Genomic DNA, 27,680 nt, shown 5'->3' on the forward strand with positions numbered 1-27,680 from the left:
CCTGGAAGCAGATTAAGCACTCTGATTCAATAGGGCTGTTAATGGGGGCGCCAAAAGTTTATGAGGATTCCCGGAAAAGGCCAGGGAAATTAGATTGTAAGCTAACAGATTTATTGCTCTGTTTCAACACATTGTAAAAAGATTATAGGACCTCCAGGCAGGTTGGAGGGACGTATGCGACGTGTCTCTCGGTGTGAAGATCTTTGCGCTCATATATTTTCAGATCGTCCACACTGACAGGGCAAAGACAAGCGTGGTACTGGGCCGAGGGCACGCGTGTGCTTGGCTGTAACCTGAAGGATATTTAGACACCGATGTGACCTGAGGTCTTCTTTTCGACACTTGCACCCTTACCTAACCGTGTTGCTGAAATCACATTTTGAATATGTAATCATGCAAATTTGTTCAAGTCATTGAGTCTTAAAATTTTTTTATATTTTTACTTGAGTTTGATTTTTTATTTACAGACAAACAAGACAATTAATTCAAGAAAAATAAACACTGAGATTATGTAGTTTCAAAATTGTGCACACCCTTACATGGCTGGGATGTGTTCAAAAGCAACCAATCAGATTCAAACTCATCTAAAAGGGCGTCGGCACACACCTGCCACCTGTTTAACAAGAACTCCAGTAAAGTTAATCTGCTCTAGCATGGATTTTATGATCTTTTTTTTATTTCTAGCAGGAGCTTGGTTGCTTTGAGCTAGCACTGACTGTTTTTTGGAGCTGCTCATAATTCCTTGGCTCTTGTTTAAGGCCTCAGGTGAAGCGAAGAAAAACCAGCCCAAGGCATAATGCAGCCACCACCATGCTACAATGCAAGGTATTGTTTTCTTGAAATATTTATCTCCTCTATCCTGACATATTGCAAACTGTGAGTTTAAAGAGTTGACAAAAAATAAAGTGCTGAGTGTGCAGGTAGTGTGAAATCGGGAGTGGAACATGTGCACGGCGAGCTAAATTTAGATTGACCGACCAGGGTTGAAGTGTCTCCGTAGGCTAAGTTGGGGTTCAAGTTTTGTTGCTGTTGGGATGCACACCGACGCTTAGGGGCCCCCTTTCTCGCGTAAATTAATTTACATTCGGAGGATTTTCGAAAGATGCCGGCTTCCTGCCGGAGTCTGGCCGAGATCAAAGTGTCTTGTGTTGGCTGATGTTTGATGTTTTGCGTTGAATGTTGCTGACTTGAGGTTCTGACGCTGCGGGTGCTGCTTTTTCCTGCCCTTCCCCAGCCCCCCTAAATCCGACAACTTTTTTTTCCTCACCGTGGATTGCGATTCCAATTGCTGACATCTTCTTAATCCTTCCCCCACTTGGCTATACAAGCCATGGTGGATGATGACTGATACCTGAGAAGTTCAAATACATACTCGGAGTAAAAACTATTTACGTGCTGTCATGATAATCCAATGTTTGGCTTCTGATTTTACACTTAGCTTGCACTTAGCTTGCATCAGACACATTTCTCGATTGATCAGTCATTCTTGCATGATAGCGGACATCTTATTTCTCATACTTGTTTGAACTTTTTATCCTAACCTTGACTCCAGACCCAGAGAGACAGATTTATTATTATTATTTTTAAATGTTTTATTAGGTGTTAAGTCACATGTGTTATCTTGATGGCTATTTATAAATTCGGGGCAACTCTTGAACGGCTGGATGATCTATTCCAGGATGACTTGATTGATTTTGATTTTTTTTAAATAGGCCTGAAATTTTATCAGCTATATCCAAATGATGAACCCCGCATCATCACTCGGCAGTTTTTATTTTTATTTTCCACATACGTATTTACAGTAGCTTATTTTACAGGGTCACTAATTATGGTCACATGACCCTAATTAGCCAGTCATGTTAATATTTGCGGGATATAACGTGCTTAGCTTCTTTTTATGGGTGGATCAATACTTTTCTAAACTCTCACTCCCTGCATGTATGTTTTTGTCATATTCCTGCCAAATAAATCTGAAAAATAATTTATGTATTCCAATTAATACGCAATCACAAAATACTCATTGTTTTAATAGAAGTATTTCCATTTACTGATCATTATATTTGATCTTGTCGGTTTATCCCCTTTTTCCTCCGCATTGAACATCTTGTGAGTGTTTGTGCGTTTATTGTATCCACAGTATTTGGGCTCTGATATTCATCTGACCTCAAAGCTAACAATCTCCCCCCCTCCACGTTTACTGTCCCCCTTTCTCTCCCTTCTGCCTCATCCCCCCCTCCTCTCTTGTACCTGGGGCAAAGTCTTATGTAAAACACATTTATTTTTAATGGATTTTTTAATGAATTTTTTAGCTGCCTATTAATAATGCCATTAGTGGTGGCAGAGCGGCATCAGACAGCAGCTCAGCCTGCTAATCCTGCCCCCCAGCCCTGGCAAACGCCGCTAATCCAGGCCCCTGCTTCTGCTCCAAGTAGGCCTCACACAATCGTACACACATATAGCAAGCTTGTGCAAACACACACTCTCTGTACGGTTGTTTGTCTTCAAGCTGTGTGTGTGTGTCTTCATTGACACACACCACCTCTTCTTTTTTGCTTTTAATCCCCCTGTCACTCTTTCTCTCCTCCCTTCTCAGCCATCCTTCACCTCCCACCTTATTCTCCCTCTTTCAAGCCTTCTATTTTGACCCCCCCCTCCCCTCCTTCATCTTCACATCTCTCCTCAAACGTCTTTCTTCTTCTTCTCCCTTGGGCACCCAGCAGGCCTGGCCTTGGTGCTTGACTCCTCACGGAGGCTCCTTACCTGAGGCCCTGAGTGTGCATGAACACACACATAAACACACATCTGTGGATTCTGCAAAAATTCAGCGTTAGGTGGGCAAAGTCGGGAGCCGCCTAATAGAATTTCGAGCTTGGCTCAAAGAGCACAGCGGAAAAGCGGTTAATTACTGCTGGTTTTAATGCTAATTAAATGTTTCAATTAATGCTACGTTTGTTGCCAAAACGCGTGGCGGTAATTGGCGAATGGCAATAAGGTGTGTAAAGGCAATAAAGAAAGACACAAAAGAGAGAAAAGGGAGCGTGCTACCTCTGAGATGTGCCAGGAGCCTGGAGCAGTGCAGCATGGGAAATTGCATTCATGAGCTAGAAAAAAGGCCTGGAACAGATTCAATACAGCTGTTTTCCATAAAAATGTTCATGGCCTCCATCAAATAGAGTGTCTGTCTGGGCTTTGCTGGTGCTGTATACTCTGTAAATACTAATGAGGGCATCGAGGGAACAATACAAACAGGCAGAGTGTTTTAATCAACACGGGATTGCTTTTTTTTTTTTTATGAGCTAACCCAAACAAAACATGAAAGGATTTTTTTGAGATATTGATTATTCTGCTATTGACTGTTATACACAGATGCATAAAGTATTTTTTAATATTCACTTTCAAGAAGCTCATCCTGCTTGCACCTTTTTTATTTTATTTTTTTTAATTTTTTCGAGACTTTTCCCGTCTGTGTTGTTGACTCGCTGCCTTTTAGCCTCGTTAGTTGGCACAACGGGAGACGGAAGGTGGAGAAAAGTCTGTTGCATGTGGCAAAGAGGTGATCAAGTTGTGTGTGTGTGTGTGTGTGTGTGTGTGTGTGTGTGTGTGTGTGTGTTTCTTTGCGCTGCCCTTACTTCCCAAGTTGGTATTCTAATAAGACTTTTTCAGATGGATCACCCGACCACTACTGTTCATCCTCATCTAAGATTAACTTGTAAATAAATAAACAAAGTTATCACACAAATAGATATCCGCTGGTATTCAATAGGTGCATTTGTTTTCTTCCAAATATTTGGCTTGTTAGGTTCAAATTTTGGCTGGATGGGTTGTCTCATTAAAAGTTTAGTCAGAGCTTGAAGAACTGAACTTTTGCAAGTTGCCAGAACTCTTGGTGTTCACCCTCTTATTAATAACCATATCGAATTTGGAGCTGGTGACATTTGAAGAACTGTTTTGTTTGTAAGTAGTTGAATGGTTTTGTGTGTGTGTGTGTGTGTGTCCCTGTTAGACTTTCCACCTGACTTTTGTGCAAAAAGAAAGTTTGTGCATTGCTCAGCACTTCTCCGGGATGATTTTTTATTAATATTGCAATGTTTGTGGTAATGTAAGTGCTTCTGTTTTTAACTGCAATCTGAATAATTGTCAAATGTTCTTGTTGCTAAGTCACCACATACTTTTACAAAAGTGAAGAACAATTTAAAAAAAACAGACTTTGAAAACATATTATTTAAATTAAATAGCAGTAGCATAACATGTTGCTTCACATCGTGACATTAATGTTGTGTACATTTCATTAAGAATTTTCGCGTCTTCAGGAAATGAACTCAAGTCAGTGCGAGGTGTGTGTGTTAGTGAAAGAGTGTGCATAAAGTGTGTGTGAGTCCTGAGGCTTTGGGGATAAGGATGTGAAATTCCAGCTCAGCGTTTCAGTGCTGAAGCCCGTAGGCCGCTGTCAATCCTGCTGACACACACACATACACTGACACTCCCGTTCACACTAGCTTGGAGTTTCCGGCCCGTATTAGCATAATTAAGTCATTTGTTGTGGTTGCGCATGATAAAATCATTGAATTATTCAATACCAACAATATCACATGGTAGATAAACCTGTCGTGTTTGTGTGTGTTTGCTCTCCGGGCAGTGAACTGTCAGTTTGGTATCACACACGTTAACCTGTTGCCATGGAAATGACATCATCAACTGTCTGTCAATCACTAGATGGAGATTTAGTTTAGCTTGTTTCATGTGAGAATATTCAGGAGGGGAGGGGGATTATTTTTGATGGTGTAATCGGAAGTTCACGAACTTTGAATGTGAGGTCAATTCAGCCGCCCTAAAAAAATTTAATAGCATCAATCAAGTCCAAATTTTGATATTAAATTGTAAATTTTTCAAATGTGCTGGCTGAGTGGTGGAAACTGACAAACAATCCCCCAACACACATGCAAAAAAAAAAAAAAAATGCTGTTGTGAGCTACCACTTTAAGGAAACAGCAACAATAAAGGAAAAAAAAAAGTTTAGCAGCAAAAACTAATAATTGCAAAGCAGCCAATTAAATTGTGCGGGTGAGATGAAACCACTCATATTTCCCCTGGTAATTTCATGCTCTAAACTCGCTTCCGTGCGCACATAAAAAGAGCAGAGAAAATATAATTTCAGAAGCTGACAGAACTCATTGTTCGTGGAATTTTAAATTCAAAAAAGTTAATAAAGGCGAGTGTGAGACGAAGGGAATTTGCATTTCTCAGATTAACAGCATGTAGAGCAGCGGCGGCGCGCGCAGCCTCGGGTCATCATTTAAGAAACCTTTGCATATTTTATTTAAGAGTGGCCCGGTTTGGAGCGTAATAAGACAGACAGATAATGATTAGAAGGTCGGGCCTGGGGGGCACAACCGGGCCGGGCGCTGCAACGCTCTACTACCCAACGCGTACATCCGTACACAAAGCACAAGCAAACCGGCGCTGGCTCCTCTAATTGGCTCCTGATGGTTTATGAAATGTTTTCCAAAGGTTTTGAAATTGTTGTTGCTCTTATTGCTTTCATTATTTTAATGGAGGTTCCAGCCATTGAGTTGCACTTTAGCTCAAAGCCAGCATGTTTCGCTAACATGCTTCTTTTTAATCAACGCAAACCTGCTCGGGAGATGTTGGATTGGGGTACAATGCTAATAGCCTGCAGGGACAACTGTCATTTTATAGTTTTGGTTCAGTGTCAACAGTAACGTACATTTAAAAAAAAAAAAATACATATTATTAGCTGACATGCAAATTTGGTTGCCTTAGTGATGAGCCGCACAATTTTTTAATAATAATTGGACTTTCACTATTGATATTAAGAGCTCCATTGGATCTGGGAGGTCTGCGCCGATGTGGGAGTGATCACTGCTGACTGTGGCTCTTCTCATTGCTTCTAAATTTTTCACTGACATTTCAATTCAGACATGGATGAAATGTCCAAAACAAGATTGTGGATATGTGTGAATTTTATTTCACGTACGATAAACAAACACTCCTCAGCCTTGTTGTTTTCATGCTATAATTTGAATATAATAAAATTAATTTAAATTGACTAATATGATTTTGGATGGATGGATGGATGGATGGATGGATGGATGGATGGATGGATGGATGGATATATAATGATGATAATAATTTGCATTGGCACAAAAATCTCTGCTGGCTGATGTGCTGTGTACAAAAATAGAGCCCCATATGTGAAAACTAAACATCCCTAATTTTAACGGCAATTAATATATACATGTTCCCCTTATTTGCATTTATACTCCCGTTGTGACCCCCTCTAAATTCTACAACTTGGGGTTTTCCATCCTATTTAAGATTCACGGTTAATCTGCATTTATGACCTTAGATCACCAGCCGACATGCACGCTAACTTTTTAGCTAGCCTTAAGCACTTTACGGAGCGAAACTTGACGTTGTCATGCCGTCTTCAACTTTCTCCAACTCTGCCTCAAAAACACATTCAGTGCTAATACAAGCCGTTATTAAAGACCAAATGCGAAATTTTTTCTTTGACGTCGTGAATCGCGGTACCTTTGTTGTGTTGCTTTAACATCCACCAACAAGATAAGAGCAGCACAAGCATCCTACAAAGTAATGTCACCAATTAAGAATAGCGTCATTTGGATGGAAAACAGGGATTGATTCTTCTTTTGTGCTTGCCTTTCTTTTTTTTCTACTATCTGCAGCCCTGAAACGATGCATCTTTTTTGATCTGTTGCACTCGGAAGTGTGTGTTTGTGTGTTTCCGAGGCCTTGGGGCTGTCGGAGCATCGCTAGTATCTCACAGGCTCCCCTCCACGGGATTGGGGTCTTATTATGTGAGAAGGTAAAGTCATTTCTCAGCTCCATCACTGTTCTACTCAAATGAGCGTGTGTGTGTGTGTGTGTGTTTGCATGCACACATCAAAGCAGTGGAAAAAGATGAGCCAGATAATATTTCTCTGATTAATTTAGTCATTTGGGACACTGTGTTAACTGGATTACATTCAGATGTGGTGATATGACCGCATGGCCTTGGGATGAGTGTGTATGTGTTCAATCTGTGTGTGTGTGTGTACGATTAATAATTATATATATATCCTCTTGTGAGGTCCGTAAATGAAAACTGAAGGAGGAGTTTGGAAGTTTTTAGTCACAAGTGATGCCGAATGTGTTAAATGATGCTCTGGTGTTGAGTTTTAAGGCAGATAGTTTATTTGGTGAAGTGGAGACGATGCTTGGTGTTTTTAGGAGTATTTGGCAACCAATCACAGGGCACGTAAGAATCAGCAAACTTTTTTTTTCTTGAGTGATGTCAAACTCGAGGCCCGGGGGCCAGATACGAAGACAAATTGTGCGTCAAATTCGTGACATTACCAGAATTGCAAATTGTCTTCACTTTTAATATCTTTTTTTTTAATAAATGACCAGTTTTTCTGATTTGAAAAGGAGTTATTTGTCAGTTTTGTAGCTTTTACTGTATATAATATGAGGTGCTCATAATGATCCTCCAAAAGAAGCTATGACTACAAAAAATTATTTTGACACCCTTGTTGTAAAAGATCACATACCGGGATAAACAATTGTGTTTAAATTGGCGTTGTCAAATTAGCATAATCCTCAATCAAGTCAATCAATTTTAATTTCGGTAACAAATTGGTCCAGAAGAATATATGAATATATATAAAGTTTGTGGAAATAAATCACGAATTAAGTTATTAGAATCCCGCTAACCTATGTTGATAAATTCCCATGGAGAATTTTCGTCACATGACATATCGATGTAAACAAACAGACCCTAACCTGCCGTGTAATTTACAATAGCATCGATACGTCACACATTTGAGACAAGCGAGAAGGAGTGCTTCGGATGATGGCGCTCGGCAGAGAAACCCAGAAGAGACGAGAGCGAGCGAGAAGAAGAGCACACAAGCGAGGAACGAGATGGCTGAGTGGCCAGAGGGCAGTGAGCATTAGAGTAAGAGCCTGATTGGCTCTGACCTTCCTCACAGCCAGCTGTCAGCCTCTTAGATGCACACACACACACGCGCGCACACGCACACACACACACACACACACACAGCCTGTTACGGCCCTGCAGGCTCTGATTACCATATCAGCACAGCCTCATTTGCATAAATCCCAGCACTCTTAATTAGGCTTCATCTCTCTCTTCCTCTCGTTACCTCACTCCGGGTTTCATATTTTTTTTTTTCCTTCACGAGCTCTTTCGCTATTTGCTCGCAGATATGGGCTAGGGTTTAGGGTTAGAATTAGTAGATAGGGAGGGTCCATGACTCCCAATTAGTTTAGCGCTGATTAGCCTAATGACAATTTCACTTCATCAACATGCATTAGAGGAGTGTATTCTTTTTTTTTTTTTTTTTTTTTTTTACAGTAGCCCATTCATATAAAGATGATATGGTTGGACTTTTACTTATTTTAGCTTCTTCCTTCCTGCACTTTTACGCCTCTGTACGAATCCGAGGCTGCAGGGGGTTTACGTTATCGGGTTGTCCAGCCATTCGTCTGCCTGTCCGTCCCATTCTAGCGTGCGCATATCTTCGTAGCACCTGAAGGGATTTTTGCCCAAATTTGACACAAACTCACACTTTTGACCCCCCCCCGTGATGAACTAAATAGATTTTAACGGTCAAAGGTGAAAAGTCAAGGTCACTGTGGCCTCCTACCTTATGAATATCCACCAGAAGGGAATTTTGTTGTATCTGCCTCTAGAATATGATTGGACTAAAAGGTTACGGGGTCAAAGAGACTGTAACCTTAAAAAAATGTATTTTGGGTGTAAATAATTCATACTTGGCATATGTTAAAGTAATCATATGGCATGTTAGGACATTTTGTGAAGGTCATGGGTGAAGGTCAACACATTGTGGGTGTAAAGAACTTTTAAAGGTTTTGGCATACTATCTTGACACACGAACGGTTCGAAGATCTTGAGCCACAAATGGACTTTGGGTTTGACAATCTGCCAGATTTATTACGTCACCTCGAAGCTTGTGAAAACTGTCATGCACTTGGAAGCTGTTGGGTTAAGTTCTCTGGCCATAGATGCTCTGCTGCGTTGACATTCTTTTCAACAAAGATTCACAAGCAGATGGTTTTTAGGGGTTCCAAGTGGTACCAGAGGGCGCTCTGGGAGACTGTTGAACCCGAAAAAAACACTGCATTCTGTGTGTGTATGCCATATGTGTGTGTTGTCAGAGGGAGGTGTGTAGGGGGGTTAAACACAGCTATATTCTGTAGATAACAGGATTAGCTGGGAAGCGGATAATAAGTTAGCATTTCCTGCCTACGGCAATCTCTCCTCTCCTCTCTTTAATCCTGCAGCTTTGATGTCCCTGCTCCCATCAGGTATCTGGGCTGCTCTGGCCCCGGGGCCCGGGGGCCTCCAAATGCTCAGACACTGTGTGGATGCTATGCCTGTTTTATATGTGTGTGTGTGTGTGTGTGTTGGGCTTCCTCATTAGTTCTGCACGTTTTCGAAAGTTGGCTTCATTGGATGAAATCTGCTGTTTGGCCTCTCCGCCAGAGATCTGCTTACTGTTTACAACTTCTGCCTCATTCTGACCCAGGAGGAAAAAGTGCTGAGTGGGCAATTTTTTTTTTTCCTGCCAGGAAAGATTTACGCTGGAAAAAGGCGACGACAAACAAAATGTGGAGGAAAATTTGACACAAATTTTTTATTGATTGATATATATTTAAATGTTAATGCTGAACTGACAAAATTTGTTTTTTTTAAAAAATTAACAGCATTAAAAAAAAATACTTGCAATTCTATAATGTCTTAAAGAGAGCAAAACTATTAGAAGCATTGAAGCAATTTTTACTTTGTACAAGGGAAAGCATAGAGATATTGATTACATTACACTGACTGATCTTTTTGTGTCTTTGAGCAAAAAAACGTTTTATTATTTTTGGCAAGGCAAAGAGTTGGAGGCACACGTCCAACAAAGATTTTTTTTAAATAATGACCAAGGATGGCAGATGAAGCAGCTTCTTCCCGATCCATCAAATACTTTTTTTTGTTTCTCTCGAGCAATCCTAGGATCTCTTTTCAATGGGAAAACTTTTTGTTTGAAATGGTTTATTGATCAGTGGCAACTGTTATTTTCGAGGAAATCCTACTAATAATTAAAATCGCCCTTCTAATTGTGTTACAAGTAAGTTAAGTGCTCAAGATTCAGCCTCTGGGATTTTGGTCTGAGTTATGATTCCAATCACTGTTGTTTCTTGTGCATTACGTTTCATACTATTAATTTTGTCACACTTTTGTATTGATCGACTAGAACTGTACATGCGACTTTTATTTTGTGTGGATAGTGGAACCCTAAAGGCTGTACACAATTTATTCTGGACCTCTGATATATGTTGGGATTTTGAACCAAGAGGAAAAACCAATTTATTGCCATCATAAAACTTGCAACCTGAGAAGTTGACGGAACTTTGAGAGCATTGCTGGGTGGAGCAACTTGGAGAGGATAAGGAATTGAGTGCAGAAATGCGTGAGTCTAATTAAAACGATGAAAATAATTACTGATACAGGCTGACAGACAGCCTCGCCCTCAGACATCCTCAGTAATTAGTTAATTAACCAAACGCAAATTAGCAGGGAGAATTTGTCAGCCTTAATGGAGAAGATGGTGAGCCCTCCTCTCGCTTTTTATTTTGACACCACGTTCTACCAAACAGCCTCCGTTATCTGCTTGTTTGTTTGGTATGTATGTTGTGTGTCGAGCTATAATGGACTTTTTTTTTTTTTGCAAGACTATTTGCATCCCAGTTGCATCAGGGTAGGTAATATATTTATGGCCAAGTCAATTCATTTAAATTAAATATGATTTCATGATAACGAGGTGGGAATATTTTCCAGTTTTGCCTAAAATAACAGGAACAAATCGAGTCACTGCTGCCATCTGTTCCTCTTTGAATGCCCCCGTGTAAAATTTAATGAATTGCATAACTTTTTTTCTTCAAGTTTGAATATTAAAATGGAAAATTGACTTGTTGCTTGCTCTCAGGAAGCTCTGTCCACCCATTAAGTATGAAATTGGCTTTTTTTATTGCTATGGATGGTTCCCCAATATTAGGGTTTGAAAATGTCAATAAAAAAAAATACTAAAGTAACCTAAAAAAGGGGTTCTGTGAAATAATTTGCCATAAATTCATGTCATAGAGAATTTCCAAAAAGCTGCATAGATGTAAACTCGGACGCCAATAATACTAGTGAACCAATTTGCCCTTCATACCTTAGCCAATTAAAAAGCTAGGATATAACCGTGATTTTTCAATTGAATCGATATGGATAAAAATTTGAATATGTCAAGTGGTGCTAAAGCCAAACTGGCAAATTTTTTTATTTAGGTTGAAATAGTTCTTAAAAAATCTAACTACTATATCCTGGGGGATATACATGGTAGTTACCACATATTTAATTGGCCTGTCCTTGGAAAGATTTTTCCTTCGTCTCCAAAAGTTTGCCAACCCTTGACTTGCATTTAAATCCCATTTAATGCGTTTCACATTTTTCCATAGCAACAGCCTCACCTAAACAACACAAATGACAAAATCTGCAAATTGATACTTAAGCACATACATACATTGCATGCATAAAAGGGTTTGAGCATTTGAACAGACAAGTGCAAGGTGTGTTTGTGTGTGTGTGCTGGTGTGCCTTTGCCTTGCGGGGTAGCAGAAATATGCACATTGAGGTCAGAGCTGTCAGTCAAGCCCAATCTGTTCCTTGCGTGCGGTTGTGTTTGTGTGTATGTGCAATGACTCATAAGAATAACCTATTGTTGCCACTGGAAAATATTCTCGCTCTATTAGCGCCATTGTCTTTGCGTTGTCGACAGGCTATTGTCTCCAAGTTCTTGGCACACTTTAAAAAAAAAAATAGTTGAAACCTGAAGTGGAAAAAAAAATTCAACAAGACCATGTCATAATCCCCCCAAAAACTTTGGATAAACTTTTTCAATACTTTGATTTTTTTCATGTGTGTATTTATTAGGCTATGAAAAAAGTACAAAACAATTTTGCACTTTTTTTTTTTTTTTTTAGACCAAGGAAAAAAAGTACTGTAGTGTCAGATGACCCCTGACCCCAATAAGTCCAATAATTTGATAGACTGTACTAATTTAGAATTTACCTAACCTCGTCACGTTCCCCTACTAACCAATAAAAACAAGCTTGAGCTAAATAAACCAAACTGAATATTTTTTAACTTCTAATCTATTCAACTCAAAATTTTTGCTCTATTATCTGCACCATTTTTTTAATAAAATATTTTTCATTTGTCCATGATTAGTGTTCAACCATACTACATTTCCTTGTACTTGGAGAAGCATCCATGCAGGATGATGAATATTTCGGCGAGTCTAGCCTTGCCGCTTACTTTATTCCGCCGCCCCTGACTTTGCCCTAACGTCGGAGATACGACATGACCCTGCAGGCATGTGTTCTCCTTCCCTCCCCACACCCTTGTCTTGTGATATTCCTCGGGTGTCCACGCCCCATGTCCTGTGGTGTAGCTCCTTTAAAGAAATGTATGTTTGGGTTATGGTCAGTGACATGCAAAAACACTGTGGGGCCTAACAGAATGTGAGCACTGTCACAATCAATTAGAGGCATCCATGTTGTTGCCTATGTGTGTGTTTGGCTACTTGACTGGTGGGGAGACACCAGTACAGATGGAGGCTTCAGTTACGATAAGTGTCACGACCGGGCCTCCTCCTGTCCTCTCCGGTCCACGTCAAGAAAAGCCCTTGTGCTGCTGTCCAAGGTAACCCAAGGAGCCAGTGTCCCCTTTTGTCTCCTTGTCTCACTCGGCGAATTTAGCACACATGCTAGCAATATTAATTGAAACAACGTTCTCGGGAAAAAAAATAATAATTCTATTAATTGCGCTGCAATTCTTTCAAATTAGTTTTTTTGTTTCCTGTGGATTTGGACTGGTGGTTATATCCCTGTCTAGAGTATTAAAAGTGTTATGAGGCGGGGCTCCACGCTATAGGGGCAGATGGTCGGTTCACGGCCTTGCTCACTCGATCAGACTAGGCATTTTGTTCAGACACCGAGCAGAGACCTCCATTGCCCCGAGGCAAACTCTTTCTCTCTTTCACGCAGTCTGTGAGCCAAAGATGAATTTCTATTATATCTGAAAACACCGCAGATAATACACTCCCCCCCCCCCCCCCCCCCGTCCACTCCCCTCTCATCATCTTCTTCGATAACAAATGATCAGACGTGTTCTTATCTCGCCCGAATTCCTGTTGCCAAATCTGTGGTCACGCTTTACCTGTTTGCAATGCATTTACATTATAATGTGGAAGGACGGACAAGATGGAAGCTAGATTCGTTAATCTGATGTGATTTTTGCGGGTTAAATTGATCTGACACGGACTTGGTTTCATATTATGGAAGATTTCTCAAATAAGTCAACACCTAACTTGTTCAACTAAAACGTAAATGGACAGCGAGCGCTTCCCCCAGTGACACAAGCGCTCTGTTTATTTAAAAGGAGGGATTAAGAGGAAGCGTGCAAATGTTTCTTTTGAAAGTAAATCAATTCATAATGCCAGCAGGCTCTGAGGGGGTACTTAACAGGGTCAATCAATTAAGTGCGGCTTCAAACATTGTCATGCTAAGACTGGAGACTGAAAAATAGGTTTGATTGCTTTTAATGTTCTTAGTCTTGTCATGATGGCCTAGTTGAGATTTTTAAGGACTGTCATATGTGTTGGTACGAGAATGTTTGTTTACACTGACACTTAAATCAGAGCTCAGTAGCACCTACCGTATTTTCCAGACTATAAGGCGCACCTAAAAACCAAAAATTTTCTCAAAAGCCGACCTTATAGTCCAGTGCGCCTTATATATGGACCAAATTCCTAAATTTAAACTGGCCTGAAGCATTGTGTCATGAAATCAATCATAAGTGGCCCGCTGAAGACTATGAATCATGAATCAAAACGACTATGGATCATTATTTTGTGACTATAAAGTAATTTGTTGGGTCTGAAGTTAAAATAAAGAAGATAAAATGGAGAATGATTTGGATTAAAAATCTGACATGATGCATTAGTGGTGTGCCTTATAGTCCGGTGTGTCTTATATAAGGACAAAGTTTTAAAATGGGCCATTCATGGAAAGTGCGCTTTATAGTCCGGTGCGCCTTATAGTCTGGAAAATACAGTAATCAGTTTTGCATTTTTTCTCCTCTAACTAGTTTTATGTACTACAGCTAAATATTTGTCATCACATTGCTACTGATTTGCTTTACCCTTTGGCAGGATCGAAATAATTCCGTAATGAATTCCCCCCCCCATCCCTGTTTGTCTGTAATTGCTTTGACCCAAGAATTCCTCAAACAATAAGCACATCTAATAACAACCAGTTCTCAAGGGATTGTAGGGTGGATGAATATTGGGCAAGGTGGAGGCGGGTTGAGGGTTGGATGGAACGCAGGATATTTAATTATTACTATTAAAAAATAAACTTTAATTGTGTGGGTTGTGGCAGCTCGGTGGCTAGTTAGAATAGTGTAATTGCACATCCTCTACAGTAGATGGCAGTGGTGCCTTTTTTTTTTAAGGCAAAACACATCAAGTATACAGTTGGTCTTTGTTCTTTTTAAGGTTGAATAGCATAATCTGTCGTTTTTTATCGTCGGTACGATTGTACTGTATGTTGCCATGTCGAAATGAGCATTAGTGGCTTGGTGACAGGAGCGTGTCCTCCTCTGTGACCTTGAGCCGTCTGGAGAAGGCGCCTTGCCTCAGTAGCAGCAGTGGCCACTGTGTCACTTCAACTTAATATCTTCAAACAGTCCTTAAGGGAGTCTGACTGCTAGCATCCCTCCCAGCCCCCCTACCCAAACCCCCACCCGCACTCCTTCTCCCAATACAGCAATAAGTCCCACCCACACCTCGCCCTAAGCTACCATCCATGCACATTGTCCGTCATGCATACTGATCCGCACGTTGCGTCTCAACGGCAGACACCGAAGAGCTGCTCGACTCGGCCGGGCCGGGCCCTGCAGACACACGAACGACCTCCAGCCACTCCTCGTCAGCTCTACATATGTCACGTGTTAATGATGTCGGTCAGGGTGTAGGTGAGGGCCAGCTACCCGCCGCTTTCCTTCTCCTTGGAATGTCAGTCAGGTCCCTTTTGGCTTTTGTGTGTCACGCTTTCAAGGTTTTAACTACAGTCTTGTGCTTTTGAGTCTGGCTCCCCCCCCCATCCCATTTATGCCCAAAATGATTAAGGAAAGATTTTTTTTTTTGCTGCAAAATGAATGCACACGTTAAGATGACCCCTTAACTTGAACTAGAGGGAAGTCAAAAGTTTTTGATAAAACAATTTCAGATAAAAATAATGGAGATGCACTTTCTTTTGTGTTTCTGATATCTAAAAAGAATTTTTTTGTTCTTAATGTGATGCATCATATCACAATTGTATTCATAATCAACTATTTATTTTTAATTTAGCCCTTTCCCTTTAACACCAAATGAATTTTCATGACTCTGAGAACTTGAGCCAACGACAAACATGTCATTAATGTTACGAGGGAATAAAATACACAGCAGCTGTGCTCTTTTATGCAAAAAAAAAAGAAAAGAAAATGTCATTCTTACCTTCAGTATGGGGGGGGGGCTTGCCTTTCATATCGATCACACTTGTGCCAACTGTTAGTTTTGTCTTTACATATAAAGAACCTCGGGCGTCTATTGCGGGCCCCAGCGGACTTTTGCTACACGCTAAAGGGCTTTTTTTTTGTGGTAGTGTCACGCTTGCTCGTTCCACCAAAGCTCTGCGTTTTATTATTCATGGCTCTCCACACATTTGTTGAGAAGGCCAGGATCAAACAGGCCGATTTGCAACGCCTGACACCCGCTACTCTGAGTGTGTGTGTGTTTCTTTGTGCATGTGTGAGAGAGAAAGAAATCAGCTCTAGCTCAGTAATGACAGGATTTGTTAAACAGTAAATTAATGAATAATGAAATATCCAGCGCCTTCACAGCCTGCAGCACAGTGCTGTGAGCAGGAATTACTCCCGACCTGCACTTGGCTGTCTGCATGCTGGATAACCTGTGTGTGTGTGTTGGATAAGAATTTTTACAGCCCGTTGGGTGACAAAGAGCTGCAAGGCTTTGCTGATGGCAACGTGCTTCCTCACTTTCTGTCCAAATGACAGGGTGACACAGGATGCAAGACGTAACGTCTACATGGATGAGCTGAGTTGTTATGGACATTTTTTTTTCACAGCTGGATCACTTTCAACCTTAAAGTATTGCACCTTGACATTTTCATGAAAACAATATAATAGAAGATGCACAGTATGCTTTATGCTTATCTATCTAGCAGTGTTAGGCTAAAAAAAATCAAATAAAATCCAGGGCTTTGAAAATTTCACTTTGCAATGTTTAGTCCAGTAAGACCTGTCTTTGTTGTGTAGCCACTGATTCTCAATAGCTTCTCCTTTTGTTGAACGGGAATTGCTCGCGGACGTGCAGGTTCTGAACTCTGCACCTGCGTCACACGACGTTCCACTCCACGGGTCACGCTAAGCCCCAGGCTGCCGCTATCACTCGCTCCTTCTCGCCTTCCCTTTCTCTCGCTTCCCTCTTGCTATCTTTTTTTTTTACCGATGTGGATTGTTTAAAAAAAAAAAAGCCTGATTTTGAAATCTCGCTCTGCTCGAACCGGCGCTGTCACGTGCTCGCCCATCATTAGTACATTGCAAGATAGCCACCATAGGAGAAGATAGCCAACACAGAAGCCCCCCCTCTCCCCCCCCCCCCCCCCCCCCCCCCAAGGCACAATTCCTTTCCCCTTACGCACGTGCGAGTGAGAGGCCTCCAGAATGCAGCCAATTATCTCGCTGGAATCCATCCTGCTGTGTGCATGCTCTGGAATACATTGCATGATGACATACCAGTATCTGGTCTATTATTACCAGTAGCAGTTTTGCTAGTGTTGTAGTTAAAATAGCTATTGTGTGCAAAGAACATTTGATAAGATGCTAGTATTGCAGTGTTGGGTAAAATAAAATATTCTGCTCGACAGTAATGTTAGTGACACTAATATTAAGCTAACCTAAATTTATTATAGTTTGTGTAACATCAACATTTTTGAAAGTGGAGAACGTGTCAGAAAATTTACCCTTTTTATTTATTTTTTTAAATTTACAGAACTGGAAATTAGTTATGATGCACTGGGAGTGACCTCATTTTATTTATTTATTTATTTATTTATTTATTTATTTCATTATTCAGTTTAGCTTTGGTTCGCTACAAATACTTCTATACACATTATTTAACAAAAACAAACAAACTTTCTCTTATATTTTATTATATATTGTTGTATTGTTTGGTTAAAAGGCTTGCTTTGGGTCCCTAGGGAAAAAAAAAAAATTCCAAAATAGAAATTTGCTCCTCAAATGAAGCCATTGAAATTACTCCGCAAAAAATAGATCAAACCTTGTGAACAAATGATAATTTTTTTCATTTTCACTGTTTTGCAAATATAATTTTGGTATTCTGTGATATTTTCTTCCTCTTAAATTTGATTCAAAACGCAGCAGATAGTGTCATGTGACCGGACTTGCTTGTTTTGCTAATTTAGTTGAACTTTGTTACATTTAGAGACTATGACCAAATATATTTGTCTTTCTTTTGGTACATTTTTTTGGCTTTTCATCAGATTTCGTTTTCAAAACGTTTCTTTTCTAATGGAATCATCCAATCAGTGCATATTTGAAATCCAGTACGAGCATTATAAATATTCCAGCCAGCGTTTTCATGGAGGAAAGGTACCCGCAGCATACCAACTCATAATAAAACACATGGTTTATTATCAATGTGATAGAAATGAAAGCACAGGACAATTCAAAGCATGTCTACCCATCATCAGCACCATGACAACAGCTCTATAAGAACAGAAAAAACATTGGATGAGTCCTTATATCCCCCCCCTCCCCTCCCCGCCCCACACCCACCCACTGGCAACTCACAAAGATCAAATCACAAATAAATAGGCCTACTCCAAAATAGCTGGCACATATTTACAAAATCAACCGTTTAAATTAATATAAATAAATATGTACACACATAAATTACCCCATCCCCCCCCCACACCTTTTTGTGTGTAGTAACCAGACAAATCTGTTTTATCGTTAGATAACCTATCTTCGTACTCACAATGCTTTTGTTGCGTGAAGACAAACACAAAGCGCACACAAAATGTCTCTTGCTGCACACAGCAATCTGGTCTGATGCTGGAGCAAAATGGATGGAATGCCATCTTGTCCTCAGGGAGTGAAAGAAGGTAATACAGATGAGCAATCCCTCTGTGAACTTCTTCCTCCCTTTTTTTTCCCTCATGCAGGCCAGTGAGTCAGTCTCGGTGGCGTAAAGCTGCAAGTAACAACGTCCCGTCCGGTTCATTTCCGTTGTTTTTCCTCTTTCTCGCCACCCTTGTCCCCGTGACGGTTGGGAGGGTTGTTGAGGAACATCTTGTCGAGTCCTTTGAGTGCCTCGGTGAGGTAGTTTTGGAGGGCTGTGAGCGCAGCACAGATGGCGGGCGAACCGAAGCCGTGTGTGATGAAGGAAAAGTGAGAGAGGCAGCTCTGGATCCCGGGTTCCAGGATGGGGCTGGGCCTCGAGTTGCCCAGGGGAGTCCTGTCCTGGGCCAGCAGGTCTGTGAACTCTTTACAGAGCTGTCTGTAGGAAGAAATGCAGTGATATGTCAGAAAGGGCGGCTCAGAGAAATGGAGGGCTGCGCTGCTGTGAGAGTGATCACCGTTGACTTCAACGGATATTAGATATTCAGGAGTAACCTGGTAGAGGTGTCCATAATGCTCTCCAGGGGCCATTTGCTGCCCACTACTCATTTTTCAGCGTCCCTCGATGTATAGAATACTAAAAATATTTGACAAGGCCTGCAATACTAGTTATTATTGCCATAATTCCTAAAGTTAACTAATATTATGCTAATATTGTGACCCATTTATCAAAGACAATGGCAACAGAAATCGTGATATGGAAAAATTGGGCATTTAAAGTGCATACATCAACAATTCGTGTCAAAATGAACAAAAACAAAATTATAAAAGTATAATTTTTCAAGTTGAACACTATTCCCCCCCCACTTTTAAGATAATGTGACATTGCTTGTGCTTTTTTTCTCATGTTTAAATTTAGCAGTTTACTTAAAAGCACTTTGCCACGGTGTATCTAATGTTTCATCTAGTAGGTTTTCTCTGGAGACCTTTTTGAAAAAAAACAAATCCTAATAAAACAAAACAAAAACTGTGGATTAGCTTATTTGTTGCTTTGGTTATTAAAACATAATATTAAATTGCATTGTGCTCGAGCGATTTAACACATGCGAACATGTCATAGTTTTAGATCACCTTAAAATATTTGTATAAATAATCCACATAATCCAAAAATACTCTATTTTATTAGCGCTTTTTTTAAAACACAGCTAACAATTTCATCTGACCTTTTATTAGGGCAACCTTTTGAAATAACCCCAAATAATAATGGCACAACAAAGGATGTCTATTTGAAGGCCTTAAGGTGGGTGGGGGGGGGGGCGATAGGTTTTTAACATCTCATTTTAGACACCTTGTTAAATTCAAACGCATCATTTTTCATTGAGCTTTGGGCCCAATTTATATTCAAGGGATCTCTGCAATCCCCCCCCCCCCCCCCCCCCCCCCCCCCCCCCCCCCCCCCCCTCACACACACTCGCTATAGAGGCCTAAGGGCAGCACTGCAGCAAATGAGTGACAGGCGGTGCAGGCCGAGCCCAGCTGGGGTTAGTTGAGTAGAGAGAAGAAGTCTCCACCCCGGGCTACACTTTAGGGCCTTCACTGTTGTTTTCTGATGACTTGAAACACTTCACTGATAAATAATGAATTTCTAAGAGGCACCACCAACACACGGTGGTGGAGCACGTTCACATCTGAGCATCAAACATCCACCGGTGAGCACATCAGCCATACCAAGCTTTTTATTTTTTATTTTTGTTGCTATCCTAAATATATTTACGCCTGACATTGTATTTGTCAAATGCATGACTCCAAGTAACTTTACATGGAGATGAGTACATTGCCTGAAAGACAAGAAAAAGGGTCAAATAAATATTTTCAAATGTCAGTGAGCTCTAATTGTTCAATATCAAACATATAAAACGATTCTTTTAAAGACCGATATTGCTAATCTTGGGCTGACATTTGGCAGAAATAAAATACTTTTAATATTAGAACTATCCGGGCAATTTAAAAAGGGAATTCTTGCATTAACTGGTGATATTTTCCATCATCAAACATTAGATTTTATTCCGGGTTAAAACTATGAATAAAATCTCATATCCAAATGTCATTGCCATGCTCACTGCGCCAGAATGAACCAGGCGGATATATTGTAGCACACAGCAGGCTTTGCTCCCTCAGGCCATCCTTTAAGAGGAGGACCAAAGAGAGGGCCCTGGAAAAATGAAAGGAGGATTTAATTTCTCACTAATTCCTTCAACCAGAAATCCCCCCCCCCCCCCCCCCCCCCATTTGGAGGTGATGAATGGCCTATTTTTCACCCCAATGTGTGAGGTAATGTCATTCAAATTAAATAGCAACAATATGTTTTTGTGTGGAGGGACAGTCAAGTGTGGGAGCACCCGCTGCTTTGGGCTGAGGTACAAAAATATTGCCGTTCATTTTTTTTTTTTTTTTAATTAGAATTGTTCAGGGAAAAAAAAAACAGCAGAGTAGCCTTAAGAGAATCTAATCAAAATGAACCATCAAACTCACTTGGTGGCCAGCAGCATGTTTTTCCGCGTGTGGAGCTCGTTGGGATCCGCATGTTGCCGGTTGAGGTACTCGCTCACGGCTTTGGTGGGGAACTCCGTCTCGCAGATGTAGCCGAAGTCTCGGGCAAGGTGCACCGCCTCGCCTGCACAGGGGAGTCAGCGTGGGTACATCCGCAAAAAAAAAAAAAAAGCCCACTTTTGGGTTTGCAATTAATTTCAATTGCTGTTCATCAAAATATATAAAGTTGTTGAGCCTCTGTTAGAATTTATTTTAATGAGTTAATAATTTTTAGAAATTGCTCAACTATTAAAATATGCTAACAAGGCTAATTGAAAATATCAAATCTAAAATAATAATTACTATTGTTGCTTCAATTGTTTTATCAAATTCATTTAGCATCCGAGGCTCACATCAGGCCACGCCCTTTTATGAGGAAAAAAAATATAGCCTATAAATTTCAAATAACGATTATCATAATCACCTTCAACTAGTGACGTTAGTAACGTGACATTTGCAGCCTTGCGTCTCCCAGCAGGTAAATTCAGTCCAATCTTCTCTAGTTTTTCCCTCAGGCATTTCCCACCATTTTTGGACTTTGCTCTGTCAAAAATAGGAATATAATGTAAACATTTGGATAACACAGCATGTATTTTTTTTTTTTTTAGAGCAAGCATGCCACGAGGGATGTTTAAAGTGATCTGTGTGTGTGTGTTTCAAAGTGAGATTTGCATAGAAGTGCATGTGTGTGTGTACCTTCGCAACACGCCCCCCAATAAGGATGCGTTGAGGCACTCGGGCGGGGAAAGTCTCCTCTGCACCTCCCCAACGGTCACTTTGTATTTGGAGGTGGAGCTGAGCAGGGACAGCCGACCCGGTACGGAACAAAACAGTTCGTTGATGTTGACGCTGACTCCACCGATCAGGCCGTCTTTGCCCAGCATCAACGAACCGATATTCTTAGGGGGCATGGGTACTAAAAAAGAGGGGGCATTTTTTATTAAATTAGTTGCTGGGCAATTTAGCATGACTGAAATTCAATATAATATAATAAATAAATAACACGTTTTGATTTAAAATGTGCATCATCACATTTGGTTGATTTAGGTGCGTGAAAACTGTTCTTATATTTTTATCTTAAGTAAACATAATATTTTTTGAAAATGCAACTAAACTAAAAATAAAAGCTGTTCATAATATTTTCCTCAATGCTGCAAACTAGCGCTGTCAATCAAAACAGATCATTATTATAAGCTTTGTCAAAGTATCATTTTCCCTACCATTCTTTCACAAACAAAACAAGAAAATGATGTTATTTAAGAGATAGAAATTAATTTAATCTTCTCAAGGTGCAAAATTCTGGCTACTGATCCAACCTTCCATCTTTTGCCATTTTATCAAACAATTGCCGCTCCATCTTATTTCCATTCATAATAATACTCACACTAGGCGTTAAAATAACGGCCAAGCAGGCGCATGCATGCATGCACGTGGCCAGTGTGATTATTATTTTTTTGATAGCTCCACAGGGGATAATACAGCAGATTAGCTCTAAACGAGCTCACGAGATCTCCGTGAGCGGTGCCATTTATTACATCAGCGGCTTAAATGCCCCGCGGGGAGCTCAGTCACTCAACATCCCACGACTGAATCATTGCGCATCATCAGCGGCTCGCTTGCATGCGTGGCAGCCTGTCAGCGGCGCTCTGCAGGCGGGAGCAAAGGGGGTCGTTATCCCGCTTTACAGCCTCCCCATCCTGGAGCCACTGAGCAGGAACAACTGCTCATTTTTTACCACTGGAACTCCACTTTAATGCTTTCCAGTAATACAGCACTCACCGGTCACCCCATTAGGTACACTTGACGGCTATGTAAATAAATCGATTTCAGAGGTGTTCAATTTGCAATAATCTCCAATTTAGAATGTCACCAATTAGGAATTAGTCATGCAATACCAGCTGTTTATTCATTTTCAAGTTTTTAAAAAAAATAATATTTGATAATTCATGTATGTCCAATGACTCACACTCAACAACACACATTTATACTGCACATATCGACATGCAGTTTACCTTTCTTAATAACAGATTGATCCAGTATGTTGGTTCCGTTGGTGTCGTCGATAGTCTGTCAGTATCAAGACACATACAAACCAACGTTATAAGATTGTCGTATACTGACAGTTCACGCTGTAAACGTCACACATAATTAAGCCTTGGGCTTTTTAAACGTACCAGCCTTCACCAGACAAAATCAAAATGACTTTTAATGACAATAAAATATTGGCAATAAATGTGAAAATCACTTTAGGTTACATTTACAAATAAAACGATAGAAAAACAGCAGAAACATTATTTCCTACAATTTATTGCCTAATGCGTTTATTCCTGTCCAGTGCATTTTTCAGACTTCACAGTTTAACTTTAAAAAGCCCAAATACAATTCAATTAAAATATGTTTATATATATGTAGTCAATTTATTTTACAACAGACTCCTGTTCTCAGCCTTAGGCCCTTTTGGGTCAGACCACAGCTGCATTATTTCAGAGGTCACCCCTAAGGGTGCACCTCATTCACTGACCTCTGATCCCGCTAAAAAAAAATTAACAATTATTTGATTGTGGCATTTAAAGTAAAATGTGTAGAGCTCAGTATTATTATTTTTTTTTTGGTCAGTGTTAGATCTATACTAGTCGTTTAACAGAGCAAAGATTCCATGCAGGAAAAAAAAATGGATGGACTTGGAAAAATAAAATACAAATCGAAAAAATACAAAAATAGAAATATTAATCACGCATTGAGAGAAATTGACTTTCGACTCACCTGCACATCCTCCATGCCGTGCAGTCCATGCAACAGTCCGTCCCCCATACCGGGCTCCAGTCCCGGATGAGCGGCGTGCAGGAGCACATCGGGCCGTCTCACCCCACCGTAGTCCCGCCGTGGGTCTAGCCCAGGTAGCTGCGCCAGCGAGGCCCGAGGCTGGGCCAACAACGACGAGCTGTCCATCCGTTCCGCGGCTGCGTCCTGCCGCTGCCGCGCCCCCCATGCGCCTTGTTGGCTCTGGTGCAGAGAGTTCAAGGAGTACGGATCGCTGACATGCGAGTAGGGGTCCTGGCTCTGGTAGTGGGCGAGCGGCTGGTAAGGTGGTGGGAAATACGGAGGCTGGAAGTCCGACGATGGTGCGTGGGACAGGGGCGGTGCGCTGGAGTAGGGCCCCGCGTGGGATACCGAACCCAATTGGGACAGGCGTGAGCTGTGACTCGAGACCCCGTCATGACGGTCCTTGAAGAAGCACAGAAAACTAGAAACTTTAAAAAAAAAAAAAAAAAAAAAAGAAGAGCCTGAAGACAAATTTACTACAAACAATAACCATGAGCAAAAACTCACCGCAGTGCAGTAAGAATGGACTAACATCTGGAAAACCGCTGTCAGCCTCACTAAAACAACAAATCCAGCCGAACCGACAACTTTTTAGTCCAGAAGAACCCGGGCATATGCTGCAGCAAACACCTCCAGGGTCTGACTCCTCTCTCTCTCTCTCTCTCTCTCTCTCTCTCTCTCCCTCCCTCTTTTCCACTCTCTCTCTTTCTCACTCTTCACACCCTTTACCCTCCCCCGTGTAATTGTTATTCATGACTGAGATTTACATCAAAACTGTATTAATGCGACACGAGTGAAGCATCTTCTGAGATGCACAGATACATTTTTAACTGATCTGTTTAGGAGAATACAAATATTGTTTTTTTTTCGTAAGAGTACATTTTGAACCCTGAAATGAGTGAAAATCCGTGATTTGGAGAGACCATGTTCAAATAATTTAATTACTTGTGCACATTTAAACACATTCACACCTTTTGAAACATTTTATTTACAATTTTTTTTGCTGTCATTATCCCTATACATAGATGGCAGTAAGGCCGAAAGTTTTATCTTCTCCTGTTGGCACATATTTGGCTCATTACCGAAGCCTTCAAAGATCAGTGGAGGGCTTAAAATTGAACCCGGTTTTCTAAGTGACAATGAAAATCTGGGAAAACTGTTCATTATCTTATACAAACTACATTTAAACAAATATTTATATTTTCAATATTGTAATATTGTAGAAACTAATAATTGTCATTCTGGATAAAAACCTGATTTTGGAGCTAATGGCCAATCGTGATTCATTTGCAATCGTGACAATGTTTTTTAATGAACACACAATAAAACCTTACCAGCTACAACTTCCAAAATAAGTTAAACAAACGGAAGTCAGCCCAACCAATTATCCCAAATAAACTATCCATGCACTCCGTGGCGCGTGGGGGTCTCGTGTGAACCATGTCAGGAGTCAAAAGGCGCACTAAACTCACACAATGCCCTCCGCGTCGGGATTGTTTAATGACATTAGGCGCTCCCTTAAACTCCTGTGGCCGTGGGAGAGAGGCCATGTGCGGCACGAGACAAGGCTCTCCCACTGGGCTCTGCCGAGGGGCCCTTTTTTCGCCTCTCAGTCTGCAGCATTTTAGCTATTTTCTTCTATTATACTTCTGGGATAAAAGCCAAGATGATTTACATGCATCTCACGCCTGAACTATGATTTTTTTTTTAATGTTATAGCCCATGTTAGACTTTGAATTGAAAATACATAACATTCCATCAACACCATTTTCAAAAATATTTAACTTATAAATTAATTTTTTAAATTGTGCCCCTCATTTCTCTCATGTTCCAAATAACGTGCATTTAATCCACAAGCAACACATCAAAAATAATAAATGCCATTCATGATCATGCCACTTTTTTGGCCTATAAGTTACAACACCTGGCAGACAAATCACATATGCATGCATTTAAATAAAGCATGCCTAATAATCTCATTTCAGCAAAATTCCATAAGCAAGAATGGCAACGTTACCTCGTAAATATCTTCATACTTGACATTCTCAACTAGTTTCCACAGCATGGTCGCTGCTTCTCCGCTGTCCGTAAACCGAATGTAAGAGAGGAAGAAGTGTCACATCCCTCAGCCTCTCTCTCTCTCTCTCTCTCTCCCTCCCTTCCTCCCTCCCACCCTCCCTCCATCTCCTCGTCTCACCCCCTTCCCTGTTCATAAAGACAGACTTGATGAACAGGGAAGCCCCAGAGAGACTCTAAAAGCGGCAGCACGACGACTACAAAGTATACAAACACTCACTAAAATTCAACAATAACAGGAAAATACTTGAAATGAACTATTGCATGTATTTATACTTGCAATAATATGTAAAAGCTCCCCAAAGACTAAACTGTACAAATTCAGTCAATTCAAATTTTTTAATGCTCTTGGTAATTAACCATACAAGTAGACAAATGTTTTCCCCACATACAATTATTATTTAATTGGTCCATGTAATTTATAGTGTTATTAGAAGTTTAAAAGATATACCTTGAGTCAGATTTGTGTTGAGGTAATTTGTCAGCCAGTAGGTGGCACTATTGTTTCATGTTGGATATTTGTGACAGTAACATACGGGTTTCTTAAGCGTAAATTAATTGGAATATAAACTGTTTAGTCTATAGTCCTCACAAATATATTTAATGGATGGATTATTGCAAAATTGTGTAAAATACACCTCACGTCTGAAAAAAGAAAGATAGTGACAGATTAACCTCACGCCATCTTCCTTCTTACTCTCCAATTATATTGATTTATGATATTTTGGATTTTTTCTTCTTCTGGGGAATAGGATATAAAGCTGTCAGCAACAAATAGAACAACTTAACTCTCTATCTCATCACAGAGTTGAGGTAGATGCCACTCCAGATAGACTAAAGATGAAAAATTAAGAATTCGAATTCGCAGTATCATTCCCCCGTCAGTCAACGCTCCTTCGTTTAAATGTGTATAAACGCTGCCATCTAGTGGTCCAACAATATTCATGCAACTATCGGTACCAAATGGTTGCTTGTAATTTCCAAATAAAATATGATAGTGTACATATACACAGGTTAATTATAATTCCTTGCATTCCTGCCATCTAGTGGAGTATTTGATGTGACGTCATAGAGAGTTGACATCCTTTTTGACATTGTTTTAGAAGCAAAGCCTCAAAATGACCTGCTGCCAAAAAAATAGTTCTTGTCTGGCTTTCTATCCGACGTGTACGCGCGCGCGTGCACGCACACACATTGAGGAGGAGAACATGACTGTTAGCAATGACAGATGCCATGACAGTCTGGAGGTCTGCAGGCATGTTTGTGTTGCTATTTAATGAATTATTATTATCCTGAAGGGCTTTGACACATGATGTATCAGAATACATAACATATAGCACACATGGCCTTTTTTGTTGTATTTATTTGAAACTCAACAGGGAGCAAGTTAAAGTTTTCACCATATGAAAGAATTTAGAATAATATTCAAACATCTTTCAAGTGTTGTTTAAATAGAGGTAATGCAGTTCATCATTTGACCGTTAGATGGCAGTAAAATACCACGAGTAAGCAGCCAGGGCAACACAATCTAAAAAAAGGGGGTTAAATTTGCTTGAGTTGTTTTTAACAAAAATAATAACAAATAGTAGTAGTGAAAAGAAAATTGCATCATGTGATTGAATCCATTTAATTATAACTATTCATGTGATTTACATTCAGCCTAATTTGATTTTAAAGTGCATTTACAGAATTTCAATGAGTTGTTTTTCCCTCTTTTCAGTTTATTTTGATTTGCGGATGATTCTAATCAGCAGGGAAATTTCCTCCAGAGATTAAATGTTCTTCACAAACACACATATCAACAAACATCTTTTTACTTAGTGTATTGCATACTTTTGAGTGTATGTGAGAGGGGGTGTATATTGTCTGAATCTTAATATTTCTTTGT

General features: G+C 40.2%; 1 protein-coding gene and 1 long non-coding RNA gene across 4 annotated transcripts in view; one reads left to right on the forward strand and one right to left on the reverse strand.

The window, feature by feature from the left end:
• The first annotated feature begins 599 nt into the window (after positions 1 to 599).
• The window catches only part of LOC125990166 (uncharacterized), a 30,300-nt gene continuing 3,219 nt past the window's right edge, over positions 600 to 27,680 (forward strand). For both annotated transcript variants that reach the window (XR_007488830.2, XR_007488831.2), the window contains exon 1: positions 600 to 825. This is a non-coding gene — a long non-coding RNA (uncharacterized lncRNA). The remainder of the gene's footprint in view (positions 826 to 27,680) is intronic.
• On the reverse strand, positions 17,853 to 25,822 carry tfap2b (transcription factor AP-2 beta). 2 transcript variants are annotated; one of them, XM_049756923.1, is made up of 7 exons: positions 25,734 to 25,822; positions 23,657 to 24,118; positions 22,906 to 22,960; positions 21,590 to 21,809; positions 21,318 to 21,436; positions 20,837 to 20,978; positions 17,853 to 18,743 (listed from the first exon to the last, which is right to left on the reverse strand). In XM_049756923.1, exons 1-7 carry the CDS (start codon positions 25,779 to 25,781, stop codon positions 18,464 to 18,466), a joined length of 1,326 nt encoding a protein of 441 aa, XP_049612880.1. In that variant the 5' UTR covers positions 25,782 to 25,822; the 3' UTR covers positions 17,853 to 18,463. The 2 variants fall into 2 exon arrangements, with proteins under 2 accessions (XP_049612880.1, XP_049612881.1); XM_049756924.2 differs by lacking the exon at positions 25,734 to 25,822 and adding an exon at positions 24,224 to 24,386.

This window comes from Syngnathus scovelli, chromosome 20 (assembly GCF_024217435.2).
Source record: "Syngnathus scovelli strain Florida chromosome 20, RoL_Ssco_1.2, whole genome shotgun sequence".
Classification (NCBI taxonomy): domain Eukaryota; kingdom Metazoa; phylum Chordata; class Actinopteri; order Syngnathiformes; family Syngnathidae; genus Syngnathus; species Syngnathus scovelli.

Excerpts from the sequence above, each read along its gene's own strand:
- tfap2b (XM_049756923.1), bottom strand. The coding sequence starts at position 25,781 with ATGCTGTGGAAACTAGTTGAGAATGTCAAGTATGAAGATATTTACGAG. Across the intron at positions 21,437-21,589 it reads TTGGGGGGCGTGTTGCGAAG|AGCAAAGTCCAAAAATGGTG; the intron begins GTACACACACAC and ends TATTTTTGACAG. Across the intron at positions 20,979-21,317 it reads ACTAACGTCACTAGTTGAAG|GCGAGGCGGTGCACCTTGCC; the intron begins GTGATTATGATA and ends TCCCCTGTGCAG.